Source organism: Pristis pectinata, chromosome 1 (genome assembly GCF_009764475.1).
Source record: "Pristis pectinata isolate sPriPec2 chromosome 1, sPriPec2.1.pri, whole genome shotgun sequence".
Taxonomy (NCBI): Eukaryota; Metazoa; Chordata; class Chondrichthyes; order Rhinopristiformes; family Pristidae; genus Pristis; species Pristis pectinata.
In genome coordinates this window covers 100,240,330-100,261,029 of record NC_067405.1, presented here as the reverse complement: position 1 = coordinate 100,261,029, position 20,700 = coordinate 100,240,330, and the positions used below count along the sequence as shown (strand labels likewise).

At 38.3% G+C, this 20,700-nt stretch overlaps 1 protein-coding gene across 1 annotated transcript; it reads left to right on the top strand.

Moving 5' to 3' along the window:
- The first annotated feature begins 431 nt into the window (after positions 1-431).
- On the top strand, positions 432-20,700 carry grem1a (gremlin 1a, DAN family BMP antagonist). Its single transcript, XM_052023326.1, has 2 exons — positions 432-571; positions 19,335-20,700. Exon 2 carries the CDS (start codon positions 19,336-19,338, stop codon positions 19,849-19,851), a length of 516 nt encoding a protein of 171 aa, XP_051879286.1. The 5' UTR covers positions 432-571; position 19,335; the 3' UTR covers positions 19,852-20,700.

Sequence of the window (20,700 nt, the reverse complement as noted above, 5' to 3'; positions counted from 1 at the left end):
ATTTGTTTGGAGAAATCCTGATGGTTTGGTATCCCTGTAAAAGCTGTGCTTTTTTCTTAGGGTACAGCTTACGATATTTATACTTTTGGATATTTGGATTTCAATGAGTAGGTGAATACAATAGATTGTGGAAATGCAGTCATGCATGTACATCATTGGTGGAATTCGCAATATATGTTTATATGAATTATTTCTGTAATCTCGTTTCATGTTCAATTTCAATAATTGCGGCATAGATCCAACAAACCCGACAATGTTTTCAGGGAGTTTGAACGGTTGCAAAAATTGGGATCGAGTGTAGTGTGAAACTAATCCAGGATCTGATTTCCATCAGTGGGCGGATTAATTCTGGTGCGATTCCAAGCTTTCTGGCCAATGATCGCGAGAGGGTTTGGAGACTTCCTCGCTTTTAAATATGACTGCTCGACTCGGGAAGAAATTGTACCGCAAATCAGCGGTTCATTCTATGGAGACATCAGTATCCAGAGCATTTTTATTTTCTATAGAATCGCCATTTTTGCGTGAAACTTCAGCCAGCCGTTACCGTGACTGCACAGGGATCGCAAGGCAGGTAAGTCGGAACTTGGTGCTTTTTACAACCACAGTGAAGAACCTATGTTCAGCTGGAAGTCTACAGCGGAGCGTTCTCTGACACAGGCAGGTCACTACTATCACCGATCAGTTTCATTGTATATAAGCGCTCAGTTTCATTCTCTGTTCCCGTATGCTTTTGAGCTCTTTTCATCTCTTTTTCTCTGCCTCCATACCTTGGACGATTCATGTTGTGCGCTGTGCTCCCTTCTCCTTAAATTACCTTCAGCGTGCATCGCCCGGGAGTGGAAGCGCCTGTGTGGGCCGATGTAGCCGCGGTGGGCGATTCCGTCCACAGAAACTCACCTCATCGGTAGGAGCGGTACCAAACATCCTTTACCCAACTATTTTTGGTTGCAAACTGGCGACCTGGGCAATTGAATTCAGCTATCCAACACCAAATCACAGTCAAATGGACCTTGTGTACTAACCTGACGGACTGCCGACTATCACATTGATACATGTTTATTAACACAAGTTAGCAGGGTATGGTTCAATATTTATGTTGACTAATTTGTATTCGCTCAGGTTCCAAACACCGTGGTTCTAACCTGGCGGATGGTACTCCGTAATAGTTTGTTTTGCTTCCTCTGTGGGTCTAAACTTCATGTATCATTTTCTCTCTCCCAGAGGTCAGGTATAATCGGCAGACACATGGATATAAACCGCGGGAGCTCACAAAAGCCAATGATCCGTGTGGTCGTTGCTTCGTTGTTTTTCGCACGTTCAGTTTATATGGGTCTCCTTCAGCTTCGGCTTCATATACTCAAGTCTAACGCTTGAACCCTTTCACATCTTTCCTTGTAGAATCTACTCCTCCCGCTATACTTCCCAGTTTCTTGTTCCACGCTGTTCAATACAACGTGTTTTCCCTTTATTTCCCCTTTCTACAAGCTCTGCTCCTTGTGCTATGTTCTAAGCCTTGGTTTCGTTCTCGCGGGTAGTTGGGGCTCCCGTCGCTGCTAACAGTCCCGCACTCTCAGCATCGTCGTGTTTGGTGCCTGTAGTGGGACATCAGGCACGGTTCACGACACGGTCAAAAATGACTCGAACTGCAGATGCAGTGTTGGGGAGGCCTGATGCATACGGCGGTAGTGTTTACAATAGCGTGGCTTTGCAGCTCCATTCGCGTCTTCTGTTATTGAGCAGGGGACGACCAGGGAAGGGAAATCGCAGAGACTGTGGCAGGTATGGGGATGAAACGTAGGATGTGCCCTACAGTGGCTATCAAGGGGAGGGGCAGTTAACACCCAGAGGGCGAGGAGTTCTGTCGTTAAAACTCAAGCCATGGCGCTGACCCGAACGGCCCAGAGCGTTTAAAGAAATATTAAAACACAAGGCTTGTTCCTTCTTAAAGGAGTATTATTCGTGGCATCCATGCTACTTTGCGTTATCCCGATAAGATTTAAATTGATTTCATTTCTGAAGATCTCCAAGTATTTTGGGCCGAAACGTTCTTTATTGTTGTTCTCATGGTCGGTTATGTAGTGTACTCAAATTACGGGAGTAGAACGATTCAATGTACAATAGTTAGCCTTTTGCGATTCGCTAGCGATGCAGCCCAAAATACAAACAGCTTCTGCAGCTGCATTAATTCACAAAGTCAGCAAGGAATGCCAGCATGGAAAAGTTCAAAGGAAAAATGAACCATCTCCCACAAGACCAGGGTTGTTGCTGCACAGATTAGATCAGCATAAAGCCATGGCTTTGGTTCTTTGCAGCTCAGCGTAAACTTTACAGGCTGCCTGACCTCACAGTATCCACAATATTTCTGGGAGATATCCGACTTTGCTCCAGTAATCTTCAGCAAAGTAATAACAAAAATGATTGATCGCTATCTTTTTTAAAAAAAAATGTGATCGTTACACTCTAGGCTATCAAAATGTAAAATAGGATGTAGTCCAGTGGTGCGATTGACAACATTTTAAAAAAAATGTAATAGCCCAGTAGCACAGGATCAAAATCTCAATTCCAGTCCCGAATTACCGTTACGGTAAAACATTACCGTTAAAATGTTTTATCGCCATCAGAGCAGTCAGACGTTGCATTATGTAAACATATTTTAAATGCTGAGATTCCAACCGTTTTATGGTTGACCAGCAATAAAATATACTAAATAAGTTAAATATATTTAAGCTGCATCTGTACTTGGGAAGTTTCCCCTTTCCTGCCCAAAATTACCTGTTGGTAATATATTACTTCATGACCATAGAAAATCCAATAAAAAAGATTACCAACAATAGTGCTTTCATTGTATTATTTATATCAACCCTTCCATATTATTCTTACATTCTTGTATTCTTCTGTATCGGATATTTTAAATTAAATGGGCTTTACCTGAAGTAAGAGTCATATTTTAAATGGGTTTACTCCAGGAGCAGTATTTTGTTTTAAGCTAGAAAAGCTGTAATTAAGAAATTTAAATAATCTCTGATTTCTCCAAAATCTAGTCAGAAATATACTGATGCTCTGAACTTGGATTCATTTCCTAACAGAGTACTAATTATGATGTAGACAGATAAATTCCCCTTTTATTGAAAGAAAAGTATCAGTGGCTGGAAAAAGTATTGGAAGGTAGATGAAATAGGAGCTCCAGTTAATATTTCATCTACCTTTCAAAATCAAGATTATCTGCGCTTCTGGTGTTGAGAATGGATGCACTATCTGGAGATAAAAATTCATCACAATTTTATCAAACGCAGGAATTCATATATTGTCTGTTTTCCAGTGCTGAAACAGTGCACTTATATAATTTAATAAAGAAGAAATTTATCTACTTTATATTATAATCACCAATCCAACGAGAACAAACCAGATTTCAAAGCCACATAAGGATCTCTGACAATTGGGTCAGAATAATTTCATTTCTCCCCTTTCCAACCTATCACAGTACTGTTCTATCAATTGTTTAATTTTAATAAGCTGCAACTAATACATTACAATTACAATGAACATTTTAACATCACATTTTTGCTGCTGAGCTACGCAAATTCTTGACCAACCTTTAAACGCTAAAAGTACACAAAGTATTATAGCTTGGAAACTCCTGCAAGCAACTTTACTGCAAAAAAAAAAGATTTTTTAAAAAAAAAGTTCCCATCAGATCTTCTCTCTGTTTTGGTAGAACTATTAAATTGTTTTTAATCTCAAAAGGGACTAATGTTGTTAAGATATGGAGATATGAATTTGGTAATGTTAAAACCTGCATGAAAGCTACATTAGTTTCAAGCCTCAAAGGTTAAAATATTTGGAACACTGGAATAATCCACAGTTCTATTTACAATAGTAAACATAGTACTATTGATTACATATGATGAGTGCCATTCATTTCAATAATTTGTTTAACAATTCAATACTCAACTTTAATGATTGGATATTGTGGAGGGATTTACTTTGGTTTAACGTAGCTGTCACTGAGGGCTTACATGTAACAGGTGGAAAAAATTTCCAATGTTGACTTGAAATGAAAAGGGGTACACCATAATCTCAAATTGAGTGGACAACTGGACAGAATAATTAATGTTTTAATTTATTATATACATTGTGTAGTTAATAGTTTTGCAAAACAATCTTGTTACTTTCTTCTGTAAGTCACACAACCATATTAACTATCAGTGTGTACTACAAAAAGCTGCCAACCTGTTTTAATTTTTTATCATAGTTAGTTATTTTAAAACATTGCACACATTACAGGTGATATGAAGACAAATTTAAAAGTTTTATAGTTAGAATGACATTTACGGATAACTCAAATACGATTCTCATTGTTTAAAATATTTTGTCACTCTTGGCTTTTGTAATTGAATTCCAAGTGTCCATTATTTCACATGTACCAGATAAAGGATAAATGTTATCGCAGATTTATTATATAATCCAATGTATTACTGTTTTAAGGAGCCTCCTAAAAAAATGTACTCACCAAATTTAGTGGTGAGTCAGATACCTGCAAAAAAATTTGGTAGCAATCTGTCCCATTATTAAAGTGGTATGTTTTCCACCACAGGAAAAATGCATTGCGTAAACTTCTTCCCCACAGTTTTTAAATATCTAGCATTGGAGAATAACAATTATTCTTTAAACCAACTTAAATTCAATAACATTTGGCCTCCTTAATGATGTCCTATTCAATTTGCAAAAGATACTGAGGATGGACATTTCATCATCAGCTGCCCATGGGGGTAATGAACAATTGAAAAAAATCAGCTTATGTTTACAAAATACAAGTCAACCCTTCAGACCCCAGTGTGGATTTCTTGTTTTGCCTTACTGTTTCACAAGTCATCTAGCATAAAGGTCATAGTCTTCTCTGTAGTCTCAGCTGTTGCTTTTCAGAAGCTCTCTAGTAGGACATATGGACGAATTAACTCCCCAGTATAAAGTCAGGTCATCTCCATAGTTTTTTTTTGATGTGGTTAGCTCTTAAATGCTCTCTGGAATGGCTTAGCAAGCCAATCAGTTGCACTATTACTGCTATATTGAAACAGTTAAAGAATAAAACATGATGGACCACTCACCATCAACCTAGGTACTGAGGATGGGAATGTTCCTGGAGCCTCCTCCCTCCCCTTAGCTGTTTAAATGTCCATGGCATTCATGATTAGATGTAATGGTTCTGCAGAGCTTTGATCTGATCCATTGGTTATGAGATTATTTAGCTCTATCTATAATATGCTGCCTTTGCTGTTTAGTGCACATGCAGTTCTTTTTGCACCTTCACCAATTTGACAGTTTGCTGACAGAGACGCAGTAAAGTGGCCCCAGCCCATTTGGCCCTGCAAAATCTTCCTCTCAAACAAATGGGGACTGGTGTAAAATTGGGGGAGTTGTCCCACAGACAAGTCAAATGACAGCCTTACAGAGCATCTCCCCAGAATTATACCTTACAGACAATGTGCCTCCACCACAGTCCCTGTCCCACCACAGGACAGACCACTGCGGGCTAGGGGAAAGGGGTGGTGAGTTAGGTCCCTCGGAGCCCCAGATCAAACACGGGCAAGGAAATCTCCTCCTGATTCTTGCCAACCAGCCTCCCTCAGCTGATGAATCAGAACTCCTTCATATTGGACAACACTTGGAAGAAGCGCAGGAAATAGTGAGGGTACAGAACTTTCTTGGGGTGGGAAACTTCAATGTCCATCACAAAGAGTGATTTGGTAGCTCCACCACTGACCGAGCTGGCTCAATTCTGAAGAATTAGGCTGCCAGACTAGGTCTGTGGCAGGTAATGAGTGAACCACAAAGAGGGATAAACCTACCTGACCTTGTCTTTTCAAAACTACCTATGGTAAGTGCATTTATCCATGCTAGCATTTGTAGAAATAGCCACCGCATGGTCGTCACAGAGATAAAAGCCTATCTTCTCAACAAGGACACCCCTCCATTGTGTTCTGGGCTGGAGTCAGGACAGGTTTGGCAGGTCAAAATTGGGCATCCATGAGACACTGTAGACTATCAGAGGCAGCAGTAATGTACATTACCACAGCCTGTAACCTCAGCCTGGGAAATCCTTCACTATTACAATCAAGTCAGTGGATCAACCCTAGATCAATGAGGAGTTCAGAAGGGCATGCTGGGAACAACACCAGCCAATGAGATACCAACTTGGTGAAGATGTAAAAAAAAAACCTCATGTGCACTAAACTGCAAAAATGTCAGGCAAATTATTTCATAGCCAATGAATCAGATCAAAGCTATGCAGAATACTACAGCTCATCGTGAATAATGGTGGACATTTAAACAGCTAAGGAGAAGAGTCTCAAAGAATATCCCCATCCATGACCATGGAGCCTAGCAATTGAGTGCTAAAGTCAAGGACAAAGCTTCCTCAATCACGTTCAGTCAGAAGTGCTGAGTGGATGATCCATCTCAGCTTCCTCTGAGATCCCCATCATCACAGAAAACTGGCTTCAGCCAATTTAATTCATTCCATGTGATATTTAGAAATGGTTGAGCACTGGATGTAGCAATAGATTATAGGACCAGACCACATCCCAGGTGTAATACTAAAGAACCAGCTGCACCTCTAGCCAATCTACTCACAACACTGATATCTTCCAACCATGTGGAAAATTTCCCAGGCATGTCCCATTCAGAAAAAGTAGGGCAAACCCAATAACTGCCCAATTTGTCCACTCTGTCATCAACATTGTGCTGGAAGGTGTCACTGGCAGTGCCATAAAGCAATAGTTACTCACCAATAACCTGCTCACCAACACTTGAATGGTCCTGGTGCAACCCAAACCAACTCCCGATATCATCACAGCCTTGGTCCATAATGGACCAATAAACTGAATTGACATCAGGGCAGCATTCAACTTGTGTGGTATGAAGCAGCCCTGGTAATGCTCATCATTGGGCATCAAGGGGAAAGTACTCCAATGGCTGAAGATTTTTGTAACACAGAAGAAAATGAAAGCAGTTTTGTGGTTCTTGGTGGTCATTGCACCCCAGGACTTCACTGCAGGAGTGTCCAAGTTGCAAACATCTTAAGCTGTTTTATCAATGACCTTCCTTCCACCATACTATCAGAAATGGGATTGTTCACTGATGATTGCATAATATTCTACTCTTTTTGCAACCCCTCAGCAAATGAGGCCCACAGAAAGACCTAAACAATATTCAGAAATGGGCTGGTCAGTGCATTCACTTGTTCACACCAGAATCTCCAATAAAACAGTCCAATCACTTACCCTTGATATTTAAAAACATTAGCATCATTAAGTCTGCCACAAAGATTCAATAACACCTGCCACATTAATATTATAAAAGTAGGTCAAAAGCTAGTTAACATTAGGTGAATGACTCACCTCCTGATACTCAAAGCCTTTCCACCAACTATAAGGCAGAAATCAGTAGTGTGATAGAGTGGTTGGATGACAGCAGCTCCAACAATACCCTAGATCCTTGACACCAAGCAGGACAAAGCAGCCAACTTGATTAGTACATCCATCCATTACCCAAAACACTCATTCCCTCCATTTTCAGCCCACAGTAGCTACAGTGTGTACCATCTACAAAGGGCACTGCAGTTACTCACCTAGGCTACTCCAATGACAACCCTGCCCCCCCCTCCCCCACAAAACCTCCTTTTTCTCTCACCAAGGACAAGGACTTCTGTACATGGAAACACTACCATTTACCATAGAAACACTGTAGACAGCAGATGCTAGAATCTATAGCAACAAAAAAAAACACCTGCTGGAAGAACTCGGTGGGTCGAGCAGCATCTGTGGGGGAAAGGAATTGTTGACGTTTCATCAACAATTCCTTTCCTTCCACAGATGCTGCTTGACCCCGAGTTCTTCCAGCAGGTTGACAGAAACACTGTGTTGTTAACTGGTTATAGTAAATAAAAACTGTTACAAATTTAAGAGCTTTGATTAATGATTGTAGCTAATCCAAGGAGTAAAATGTGTATTGTCTATGCTTCTTTTGTGAGTAGCATTATTAGAATGTGAAATAATGAAAGGTAACATATCTATACTGAGCAGTGGGTCTCCAAACAAGCAATTAATAGAAAAATGAATGCAATTTTGAAAAGTGTATGCTTATTACAATATTCTTTGGGAATTGTTTGAAAAAAAATCTTGGTTATATGCCCATATCCCAATGCTCTGTGGATACATAAATATGAAAAAAATGTATAATGTGTCTAAATCTGTCAGCAGCTTTAGGCAAAGTGCAATGTTCATTATATCCTACTAACATATTATTTTAGCATATCTGTCAGAATTGGCTGGCTGCTGATCAGTAATCCTGTTACTTTCAACTACTGTTTACAGGGAGTACAGAAAGTATGCTACACCAAGGAACCACATATTGCATACTTTCAGCTAAAGTTCCCCATACACTTTGCTAATCACAGTCACATCATAATGGCAGCCATCAAGCAAAGTTGTGTCATTTCCTTGGGGTGGGGAAGAGATAATAAGACATCAGATCATTGTTATTTTGGTGACTAATTGCAATGGTTATTGGAAAATGCTGCTTGTCAACAACGTGCATTGTGGGGATCTCTTAAAAATGGGGAGAAAAATAAGAATACGTGCAATGTAAGCTATTTGCTGAGTTTTTCTTATTTAGAATATAATTGCTGATTCCAATTATAAGGAGCAAAATTTAGTGGATCAGTCAGAAGGTTGAGAGTTCCAAGTTCCACTCATACACATCATCTGAACTGGCAATTCAGTGAAGTATTCGGGGATTGCCGGATTGTTGAAGGTGCCATATTTCAGATGAGATGTGAAAATGAAGTCTACTCTTCCTTTTCAGATTCCACGTGACAGAAGTAACGCTCATCTCATGGCTCCAACCACCATTCCACACCCACCCCAATGTCCCCACCAACATTTATCCAAGATCTAAAATAGTTGATGTCATCATTTATTTCACAAATTACATTACTGTTGTAGGACTTTGGTCTGAGGCCTTGAACAGGACTAGATAAAAGTGGGTTCTCTCCTTCCTTTGCTTCAAAATGGATGGTCAAAATTTCAAATACTCTTTCTTACATCTACAAGGGTCCTCAATTAACTTACTATGGTCGGTCAAAACATCAGAATATTCAGTTGTTCGGTCAGCTTTTCAAGTCGGTTCCAGCATTTAGTAACATTATAATATCTGTAACATTATTTCATTTACCTGTCTTGGTTTAGTAGACCATAATACAGTTGCTTAAATAAATCTATTCAGTTTTGAAATCTTCATTTGATCCTGCCATGACAGATTATTGGCAGAAAGAGACTTTAACTACACTTTATTTGACATCACCCAGGAACACCCTAACTATAATTTTAAAATTATGCCCCTTGTTCTAGACAAATGGAAATGGTTTCTCCTTATCTTCACTTTAATCATCTTAAACATTTCACTTAGATCATGCTCTAATCTCCTATGTTCAAGAGAACATAGACTCAGTCTATGCAATCTGTTGTCAACATTGAAACTGCTTAACACTAATAACCTTCTGGTGAAGCCTGCAGATGATGCTTCCAGTTCACTAGTCAATGACAATTTTATCCAGTGAACCTCTGGGAATAATTGCTATAGGTACAAGGAATATTTAACACAAAGGTATTCACAAATGTTTTTTTGAGCTTGAATCAATGAAAAAGTATAGCTCTAGTTTTGATTATACCTTTATGGTGTATGGTGAGGCAGGCACAGCAGTGTAGCAGTTAGCGTAATGCTTTACAGCGCAAGCTACCCGGGTTCAATTCCGGCCGCTGTCTGCAAGGAGTTTGTATGTTCTCCCCGTGTGGCTGTGTGGGTTTCCTCCGGGTACTCCAGTTTCCTCCCACATTCCAAAGACGTATGGGTTAGGAAGCTGTGGGCATGCTATGCTGGCGCTGGAAGGATGGTGACACTTGCGGGCTGCCCCCGGAACACTCTACGCAAAAGATGTATTTCACTGTGTGTTTCGATGTACTGTGACTAATAAAGCTATCTTATCAATAGCAAAACTGAAAAACCATCAACAACATCATTTGCTTTTACATACTGACATTTATCCATGTTTAAAAATAAAAGTCAGGTGAATTTCTCATCAGGACTCAGACCCACAAAAAGACTCATTGATGAGTAATAATGGTAAGGCCCACGCGATAGGCAGCTCATATAAGGAAATGGTCACTGTACTTGCGCACATGACAATAAACTTGACTTGGTATAAACTAGTAATAACAAGTTTGTAGTCTAAGATTCATATATGGACATTTTCTACTTAACATTAATACTTATTGTTTGGATCTGGTGATACTTTATAAAGAATCCAATCTATGAACACTGAATAAAAAAGCTAATCATCATTAGATTTAAAATGAAATAAGGACTTAGAACATTTACCAAAAAAGAACTGACCTTTCAGAAGTTGAAAAATATCTTTGAATATCTCATGCTGCGGTTGTCATGTAGGAAAGTCCAACATGGGCTGGCAATATACTTCATTCAGACTCATTGTACAGACCCAGTTCAAATGAAAATGTAATTGAAAACAATAAGTAGTTCAAGAGGGTAATAAATTTTTTTTCTAACACATCTGGATTGTGTCTCCCACTGAAATCAATCAGAGCTCAAGGGGGCAATAAATGCATGCACTGCCTCAGGCAATACATGTTTTTCACACATAGGTCTCTCCAGAAGTGTTTAATGGTAACATTTTCTTAGAAATTCTTCAGCTATTCATATCCATTCATATGATCTCTGAACAAAATAATGCAGTATTTTCCAGTTATAAATCCTGAAACAGTACATAGTGAGAAAACACGATTTGCATTTGAAATATTTTGAATTCATTGTGGAGGAAGCATATAAATACTTGCCTATTAAATATTTATGCTGTTGATCACTTTCAAATATGACTCTAAATAGAATGAAACAATACAAACTATATCACAGCGTTACTCTTATAATAACTGCAACAATGATGCCTCTGTAATTTTAATGTCATAATAACCAGAATCTCTTTGCTTCTGTTTTCTTTCCATCTTTTTTAACTAAAATTATTACTTTTGATAGGTCCAACTTTTCCATCTTTGCAAGTATTCATGTATACTTCAATCTATAGAAGGTACGGATGGTGACCAAGAAGCTGAATTTCCCTCCCTTCAGCCAATACATCACTAAATACTAGTAAATGACCCCCAGTCCCCAGGAGAAACCAAAAATTCTAAATTGAGACCACAATTTTAACTGGAATCAACTAAGCAGAAGTTATCACTCTGTTGATATTGTGAATCTTCATCTGAAGTTTATGAAAATAAGTATTAATCCTTAAAAATTTTTTTAAATGCAATTTTTTGCAAGAATTTTAACTTAAGCTTGTAAAGCTTTTTGAAACAAATCATAACATTTTGCATCATCTGTGATGTTTGCACATCAGACGTAATAGGCCTGATCTCAGGAAGCTCCTCTTTATTTCAAAGAATGATCATTAAGTGGCGTGGCCAGAGAAACGGGGAGGTGAAGGTTAAAAAAAAACAGTTGAAGACATGGGGAGAGAATGAAAAGTTGAGTCTGATTATCCAGTGGTGTCATTTATCTTTAGTTATCTTTACAACTTGTTCTGTTGTATATATAATCAGTATAACATCATTATGTAGAAGCTTACTTTGTTAAGCCAGGACATAATTTATTTTGACAAAGAGAAAAGAATGGATAACTTTTAAATAGTAAACAGTGCCCAAATAGGTTTGTGTCAAACACCATACCAGAAATTCAAATACTTGTTACTGTCATTCCTATTTTTTCCTGTATTCATTGGCAGTTCAGTAACTGATGCGAATCTTAAAGTTACTTCCTTGAGTTCATTCTAGGATAGGGACAAATTTGCCAAAAAGTTATTACTTATTCAATAACCACATTTATTTCTGTCCAGAATGGAATTTTGTGTTCAAAAATAAATTTAACTTTAAAAAGGAATAGGCCTCTTTTACAAAAGAAAATACATTCTAGTACTTTCCATGCCAGATTGTCATGAAATGAAAAGCAGATTAAAGTTCTCAAAAACAATGAATAGTTATAGTTGTGGCTTTTAAGTATAAATTCCATCTAATGTACAATTTTTATTTTATTAACTCAGTTTTAACTCTAAATAGTTGTCCCTTTATTATTATGTTCACAAATACTGCAGACTGTTCAATAGTTATTATAGTGGTCTACCCACACCTGTTGGAAGGGATGAGGACTGGTTTAGGAGGAGAAATTTATACTTGGCAAATTGGGTGACTGCATTGTGCAACACTTCCATTCAATCCACAGGTGTGATCCTGAGCTTCAACTGTCACTTCAATTCTCCGTCTCACTTTTGCTCCGACCTCTCTCTCCTTGGCTTTCTACACTGCACTGCATTGGTGCTCAATGCAAGCTCAAGGAACTGCTTTTCTTCTTCCGACTAGGCACCTTATTAACTAGCAGGCTCATTGATGCACAATGATGCAAGACTAGTTTGGTATTTTTGTTTCAGATTTTCAGCATTCCTTTGACATTGTTTTGATAATTTGGAAATTATTCTTCATTTATAGCTCCCCTAAACATTGATTACCCGAATCATCACTCTTTTTTTGTTGTTTAGTCACTGCTGACCTCCCCTTTTGTTCTTTCCTCCCCTCCCCTCTTCCCTGCATTTTATAACTTGTTTTATCTAGCTTTCCCCAGATCCAGTGAAAGGTCATCAACCTGAAGCATTGAATTTGTTTCTCTTTCCATAGATGCTGCCTGACCTAATGAGTACTTCCATCACTTTCTGCTTTTATTTATAGGCGGAGATTTTTAACTCCATCTAAACAGATGGATAACATAGGTTCAAATCCCACCATGCCAGTTGGCCAATACAAAAATTTAATTGAACAAAAATTGATGCAAAAAATCTGGAGTTAAAAAGCTAATTATTTAAAATGGTGACCTTGATGGAACTCTTCTGGTTCACTAAGTATTTTACATTACATTGGTCTACCCTATAGGTGACTTAAAACTGCCCTCTGCCCCATTAAGCTACTCAGTCATATCAAATTGCTCTAGCTCCCTAAACACAGCATTGTGGGAGTGCTTTTAGCACAAGGATTGCCGTGGTTCAATAAGGCAATTTACAGAAGTATGAGTATTAAATTTACCTATAATTTCAAATAAGTATTAAATGTTGACCATACTCGTGAGAATAATAGAGCCAATGTTTCTAGAGCTACACACAGAATTGTTGTGGGTGCCATCTCCCTAGCTCATTACTGCATGAAATCCAAGTAATGGACTGATCTTAGTTGTAATACACAATGATTAAGTTATTAGGCAACAGTTCCTCCTAATGGTAAGCATGATGAAATTTAATGAAAAAGAAATTAAAAAATAAATACCTATAGTTCCAATTAATATTCTGCAAATGAAGTAGAATAATGTACATTTTACATGTTTTTAATTTCAATGACAATGACCATACTTAAAGCCATAAAGCTTTACCAGTAGATCAAATGGATACAGTCTGATTATAATTGAGATCAAACCCACCTTTTTACAGTTCGATGAGATTGCACTCTTTCTGCTAAATTTTCACAATGTGGGAAAATGTGGAGTTGTTCATTTTGGAGAGAAAAACTGCAAAAAGGTGTAGCACAAAGGGATTTGTGGATCATTTTACATGAACCACAGAAAGATAGCAAGAACTACAGCAGGTAAGAAAAGGGATAATGGAATGTTGGTGCTTATTTTCAAATGGGTTAGAGTATAAAAGTAGGGAAGCCTTACAAAGTACCAGAGACACCACATCCAGAGTACTGCAAATAATTTTGGTTCCCCCTATTTAAGGATATTTCATTACAGGTAGTTCAGAGAATATTCACCAGGATAATCCATGATATGTACTATGAAGAAGGGCAAAACAGGTATTCCACTCAATGGAGTTTCGAAGAATGAGAGGCTATATTATTAAAACATGTAAGATTCTTAGGAGGCTGGACAGAGGACGTTTCTTCTCATGGGAAAGACCAGAACCAGAGGGCATGGTCTCAGAATGAGGAGGCCCCACTTAAGACTGAAATGAGGAAGAATTCCTTCTCTTGGGGATTGTGAGTTTTTAAGAACTCCTGGGCACAGAGAAATGGGGACAGTTTCCTTGTGTTTTTTAGACTCATAAATAAATTGCTAATCAGTCAGGGAATCAAGGATTCTGGGGAACAGAGAGGAAAGTATACTTGAGGAATATTGGATCAGCCATGAACCTATTGAATGGTGGAGTAGGCTGAAGGGGCTGAGTAGCCAACTCCTGTTCCCACTTCTCCTGGTCTAATGGTTATTGAAACAGATTCACCAGATAACCAGGAGTGGTTGTGCTGGAGAAAACGCAGAGAAGGTTCACCAGGATGTTGCCTGAATTGGAGGATTTTAGTTATGGGGTGAAATTGGATGGGCTGGGCTTATTTTCCCTGGAGCAAAGGAGACTGAGGGGTGACCTGCTGGAGATAAATAAAATTATAAGAGGCATAGATAGGGTAGATAGTCAGAATCTTCTCCCCCCCCCCCCCCATTGCAGGGGTATCAAAAAGAGGAGGAAATGGGCTTAAACTGTGAGCAAGGAGCTTAAAGGGGATTTGATGGGGGGGGATTTTATTTTACATAGAGAAAAATGGGAGATATCTGGAATTTGCTGCCGGAGAAAGTGTGGAATCAAGTATAATCAGTATGTTTAAGAGACATTTAGACAGACACTTGAATAGACAAGCATAAAAGAATACTAATCTAATGCAGCAAATGGGACTGGTGCAGATAGGCATGGCTGTGGTAGGCTGAAGAGCCCACTTCTTTGTTGAACATCTATGACCCTATGGCTAATCCTTTGAAAGAACCAATGCAGTTACTCCTAACCCTATTCTACACAACCAAATTAATGCACAAAAGAGGCAACCAATTACGTGTGAAAGGCTCAGTAAAGTTTTCTTTAGTCACCTGAAAGTATTTAAATGGATATGACATGTAGACCCAACCTTCTGGGTCACACTTTAACTGATTAATTGGAATAATAGAAGATATATCCCTGATCTAAGCAATACAATATGATTTCCAAATGTTCAGCAAAACTGCAGTCTGTTCTTTAAAGGAGGTCTTTATAATTCTCAAACAATTAAGCAAATAATCTCCATAATATTTTCCATTTGGCCTGAAGTCATTTTAATTTGGGAGATTTTGTCACCTACATTGAACAACTCTGTTGAAAACAGCAGTTTTCTTTCAATTATTCTAGGCTCAATTTACTTTGACTGGTAGTTACAGTTTCAGCCAAGCAAAACCATGTTTTGATTGACTGTGTCCAAACTGGCTTGAAATGTGACACCCATACCCAACAGATTAAGCTTGAATTTAAGGGTGGAAATAGATCTCTTCCACCATTTACAATGTAAACATTACGAAAGTAAGGGGAAAAGAATAGACTTCCCAAGCCTTTAAGCTGTAGACTCTTCAGCACTTTGTAAACCAGGTTTTATATGGCACCAGATTCATACATGGCATCAAATCAAAGCAAAGCAATAATTAGGCAACACCTTTGTAGAACCTAATTCATTTACGAGTCAGGTCATTCCCTGTTGCTGGTCTTGCATGGCCAGTATCGTGTTTGTTTGAAAGCAAAATTGCTTAACTGCAAAACTAAGCTTGTAGTACAAATGAATCCTTAGATTAGATTCTGTGTGGATATAGATTTAATTTTTGTGTGTACCTGACAGAGTTTCAATTCAGTTGATGCACTTGACTATTAATAACACCTTATAGATAAGTTCTTGGAAGAGACTGGGAACGCCATGCAAATAATTTCTGGAAGATAACAATGAAAGAGCAAGTAATAGAAAAAGAATTTATTATTGAGCAAGGCATGGGATACTTACATGATTTACAAAATGAAAAGTGTGTCATTGTTAATTCTGGTGGAGAATAATTATTTGATCATATTTTGCATGGCAGTTCTCTGCCTAACTGCTGACTTTTCCCCATGTAACTGGCTGCAACTTTGGATTTCTGTGCAATACAAAAGTCACAAAGTCATGGTTAATTGTTCACTCCAATTTTTTTTTTGACTGGGCTGGTCAAGGAAAAGGATGAAAAGTAATGAAATGAATGTGAAAGCAGAAAAACTGTATGAATAAAGAAGATTGAAATGCCAGGAAAAGTAAACAAAGACCTTCAAAACAACAAGAACCTAGTGCAGGTGCAGCTATTCCATTTATTTCAATGAAAGGAAATGGCTGTAAGGAACAAGAGTAAATTAAGATGTTAATTTAAATGTTTTTACTTTTCAACATATTAAAATTTTTAGTAATTTAGTTTAGTTTGAATAGTTAAAATTACACACCTGCAAAGTAATTAAAATAATCACAATTAATTACAATTAAAAATGAAATAATCAAGTTAATTGTCCTTCTTGTTGAAGGATAATAGAATACCAACAGTTTGGAATTGTTTAATGGAAGACACTCTGTCCTTAAGTTTAAACGATTTTTTTTTTGACTAAAGCTTTTTTTGACTTTTAAACATTTGTGACAAGTGATTTACCTCAGATTTCCCAAAACCTTTCAAACATCTCAATTATGATTGCCAAAGAATGATCTTCATTTGACTGGATGAGTGGAACTCCACACAATGCTGAAATTCTTAATGCAATCCAAGACAAGGCAGGCTATTTAATCAGTCCTCCATCCACTTTAAACATTCTTTTCCCTACCACCACCAATACATAGCAATTGCAGTATGTACCATCTACAAGCTGTGTTGCAGCAATTCCTCAAGACTTCTTCAACGGCATCTATCAACAGATTAGTAAACAGTTTGCCACAAAACAGACAAAAGAATAAATGAAGTTTATAGTAAGCAAATGATTGAAATGGATAAACATGAATATTACCTTGTATTCATGAGTCTAATAGTTTTCACACATATTTATTGAAGGGACTGATTTCAACCAATTTTAATTCAGCTAAATCAAAGATAACAATATATTTTATGAAGCCACGGTGTATTTTTCTTTGTTTAAAGATTTCACATTTTTTTTAAAAGGTAACTGGTTGCATGAAAGAAGGAAAGAAATCTAGTGAATGTAAAGTAAAATCAAAGTATATCAATAAGATGGTTAAAGTAAAAAAAACGTTAAAACAAATAGTAAAAGTAAAGGTAAATCAGAATAAGGTAAAGTGGAAGTACTTGAAGTACTCTATATCAAAAAGAGACACAAGAGAAACAGGACCGAGACCAACTAAGATTGATTTCACACATATCCAAATGATTAACAAACTTATAGATAAATAATTGAAAATAGCGAAATTGATTAATATTATTCCCCGTCTTTGGGTATCTGCACTTTAATAGTTGAAAGCATCGTGGTTTAACCAAGCCGTTTAAATGGAATATAAATATGTTGTAAAATAACATAAGTGTACTTGCACTGTCCCATCGGGCTGGCCGGCAATGGGCAGGGAAATGTCATCCACCGGGTGTTTGTGCCTCAGCGCCCCTCGGGTTTGTGTGCGCCGGGCAGCACGTCTGAGTGTCCCGCCCACCCGAGGAGCGACGAGGTCGTCAGCGGGTCCAGGTGCACCTTGACCGGGGAGGTGGAGAGCATGATCGGCAAGCCATTCATATGAATGCGTTCATCGACCTTTTGCAAAGGTGTAAGCGTTTGACTTACTTCACTTATAAATTATAAATTACCTAATAGTATTTTTTTAAATAAATGATTTAAGTTTCTTTGAGTTGTGCTCGGACGATCTTCAGAGCTGGGTGAGGTATCTCAGATGCATTGCCCGAGGTTTTCTCAGGGTATGGAGCTTGCTCCGCCCTACTGGACAAGTGCGAGTGGTTGGGGTGGGGTTAGTCAACTTATCTCGCTCGCTGCATCTTGAAAAAATAGTGAGTCTGGGTGGTGGCCGATTCAGGACAGTTATTTCCAATCGCTGCATCTATAGAAGTACCAATAGTGAGATGTTAGTTTAGAAGTCAATGTTCATAGAACAGTACAGCACAGAACAGGCCCTTCGGCCCACAGTGTTGTGCCGACGTAGCTAATCCCTCCTACCTGCAGAATGCCCATATCCCTCCATTTCCCTCTCATTCATGTGCCCATCCAAGCCCCTCTTAAAAGCCCCCAATGAATTTGCCTGCACCACCCTATCAGGCAACACATTCCAGGCATCCACCACGCTCTCAGTAAAAAACGTACCCCTCATGTCTGTTCTGAACCTACCCCCTCTCACTTTAAATGCATGCCCTTTATATGTGCTGCAGCCAATTTTCATGACACACATATTTTGTGTATAATTAGTGGAAACGTATCTTCATTATTTAGCTTTCCAGTTTAGGTTGTTTGAATATTTACCAAGTGCCACCAAATTGACCACCGAGCGTGCCACCAGTAAGATGACCAAGAGGAGTAGAAATCAAATTTCATGGCTCCCATTTTACAGATGAAAAACAAAAAAAAAATCATAAGCAGCAATATCCCAAACTCCAAGGACCTCTGAACGGCATGTGACCTGATACTGGTTGGACCAATTTTTAGATATTCTCAGTGGCCATCTGAAACAAATGTTTGGACACTTCTAACTGAATTGGACTTGATCTACTCTGGAATCACTAGCAGTTGCTGTGGCCAAAGTAAAACGAAGGGAAAAAAATGTTCTGCAGGTTCTACAGTTCATTTTACAGTTCAAGCAATCATCCCTGCTTTCTGCTCTTCCCTTGTCTTGGGAGGTTGGGCTACAGGAGAAATGAGCAAAGATTGGTATGTGCGCAGCAAAATGCTTAAAGACCCTGAGGTCCAAGTTCAAACTAAGGAGGTGCTCTTGTTTGGTGCGATCATATGTTGTATAAAAGGCTGTTTAATGAGAATAATAATTAATCCAAATCCATCTTAATTGACCTATTGTCAGCAAAAGTGCCCAATGAAATAATTTTCCTTTCGTTGATGGTTGGTATATATTTGTGTGCACTTAAAGACACTGATAGTTCCAAAGTGGCAGTCCACCATAACTGGATGGGTTTTAAAATAGTAGGCCATGGTGTAATTGTCAAATTACCTTGTTCTGTATTTTCAGTGCAAAATGATACAGGCAACCCACTATTGTCAACTGTGTAAGTGTTTCTAATTAGATATTTCCAGTAGACACATCTTTCCCTGAAGACTATGTGTGGTCAACCATGTTACAAATGTGTTGTTAAAAATTCATATATGGTTAAAGTCAATACATCACTGAAGGCATTTTGCTCTCTTTCCCCAGGATGACCCGAACTCTGTGTGTGCTCTGCATTTTTCTGTTACTCTGGTGTTTCCTGCTATGTACCAGTGAAGGAGCCGGAAAGAAGAGGAATCGTAGCTCCCAAGGGGCAATTCCTTCACCAGACAAAGGGCAGCCAAATACCTCGGAGCAGGCGGGGAACCGGAGCAACGTGGATGAAGTCTTGGAGTCGAGCCATGAGGCACTTCACGTCACTGAGAGGAAGTACCTGAAGCGGGACTGGTGCAAAACACAGCCCCTCAAACAAACCATCCATGAAGAAGGCTGCAACAGCCGCACTATCATCAATAGGTTCTGCTACGGCCAGTGCAATTCTTTTTACATACCAAGGCATGTCCGCAAGGAAGAGGGCTCATTCCAGTCCTGCTCCTTCTGTAAGCCTAAACGATTCACCACCATGACAGTCACCCTCAATTGCCCTGACCTACAGCCTCCAATTAAGAAGAAAAGAATCCAGAGAGTTAAACAGTGTCGCTGTATTTCCATCGATCTTAACTAAAGCAACAAGAATACCACCATCACAACTCGGCAACCTGCAACATAATAAACCACAGTCATAACTCTGGGACATATGCATTTAAATATGTTTGTATCCTCAATTACCTTTATTTGTTCAAGGACTTGGATTCAGATCCAAACCCCAAGTAGATAATTTCCACTGTGTGGAGTGTGAATAGTCAGAGAGAAGGATATGAATATTTAAATAATTATTTCAAAGCTCTTGTTCAGAACATTATGGGTATTTAATAATTAATTTCAGTTTCATTGTGTGAGATTGTATTCAACATAATTTTGCCCATAATACTACAATGTTGACCAAAAGGGAGGTAATTCTGGCATTCATAAAGTTTACTGAACAATTACTTTATAATTAAAATCGTCATGCATAACTCATCTTGAGAAGCTTGACTTTAAAATGTATTTGGATTAATAAAAAATCTAGTAGTTTGCTTTGTAATTTGCTGTACATTCTCAAATATGCTTCCAATGATTGGCATTAGAAGTGTGAGAGGGCAGGAAAAGCAACCATATAAGCAAGGAACGTGTTCTTGTATATGTTTGTCTTTTGATTGTTTTGACTGGCAGGAAGCAGTAGCAGTACCAAGTGCCTCTGTAACCAATTTCCGGATGTGCACAAAAACTTCAGACTTCAAAATACAAGTGCAGAATAATTTGTAAACCACTTAAATGTATTAAGTATCCAACTTGATATGTTACAAAAAAGCATTAGTAATAAACAAGCATTTTTAATGAGCATATTGCAAAAGAGCATGTGTCTATTATACACCCTGAAGAGCAACATTATGGGAACAATTAACACCTTTGCCACCTAGGTGATAGAGAATGG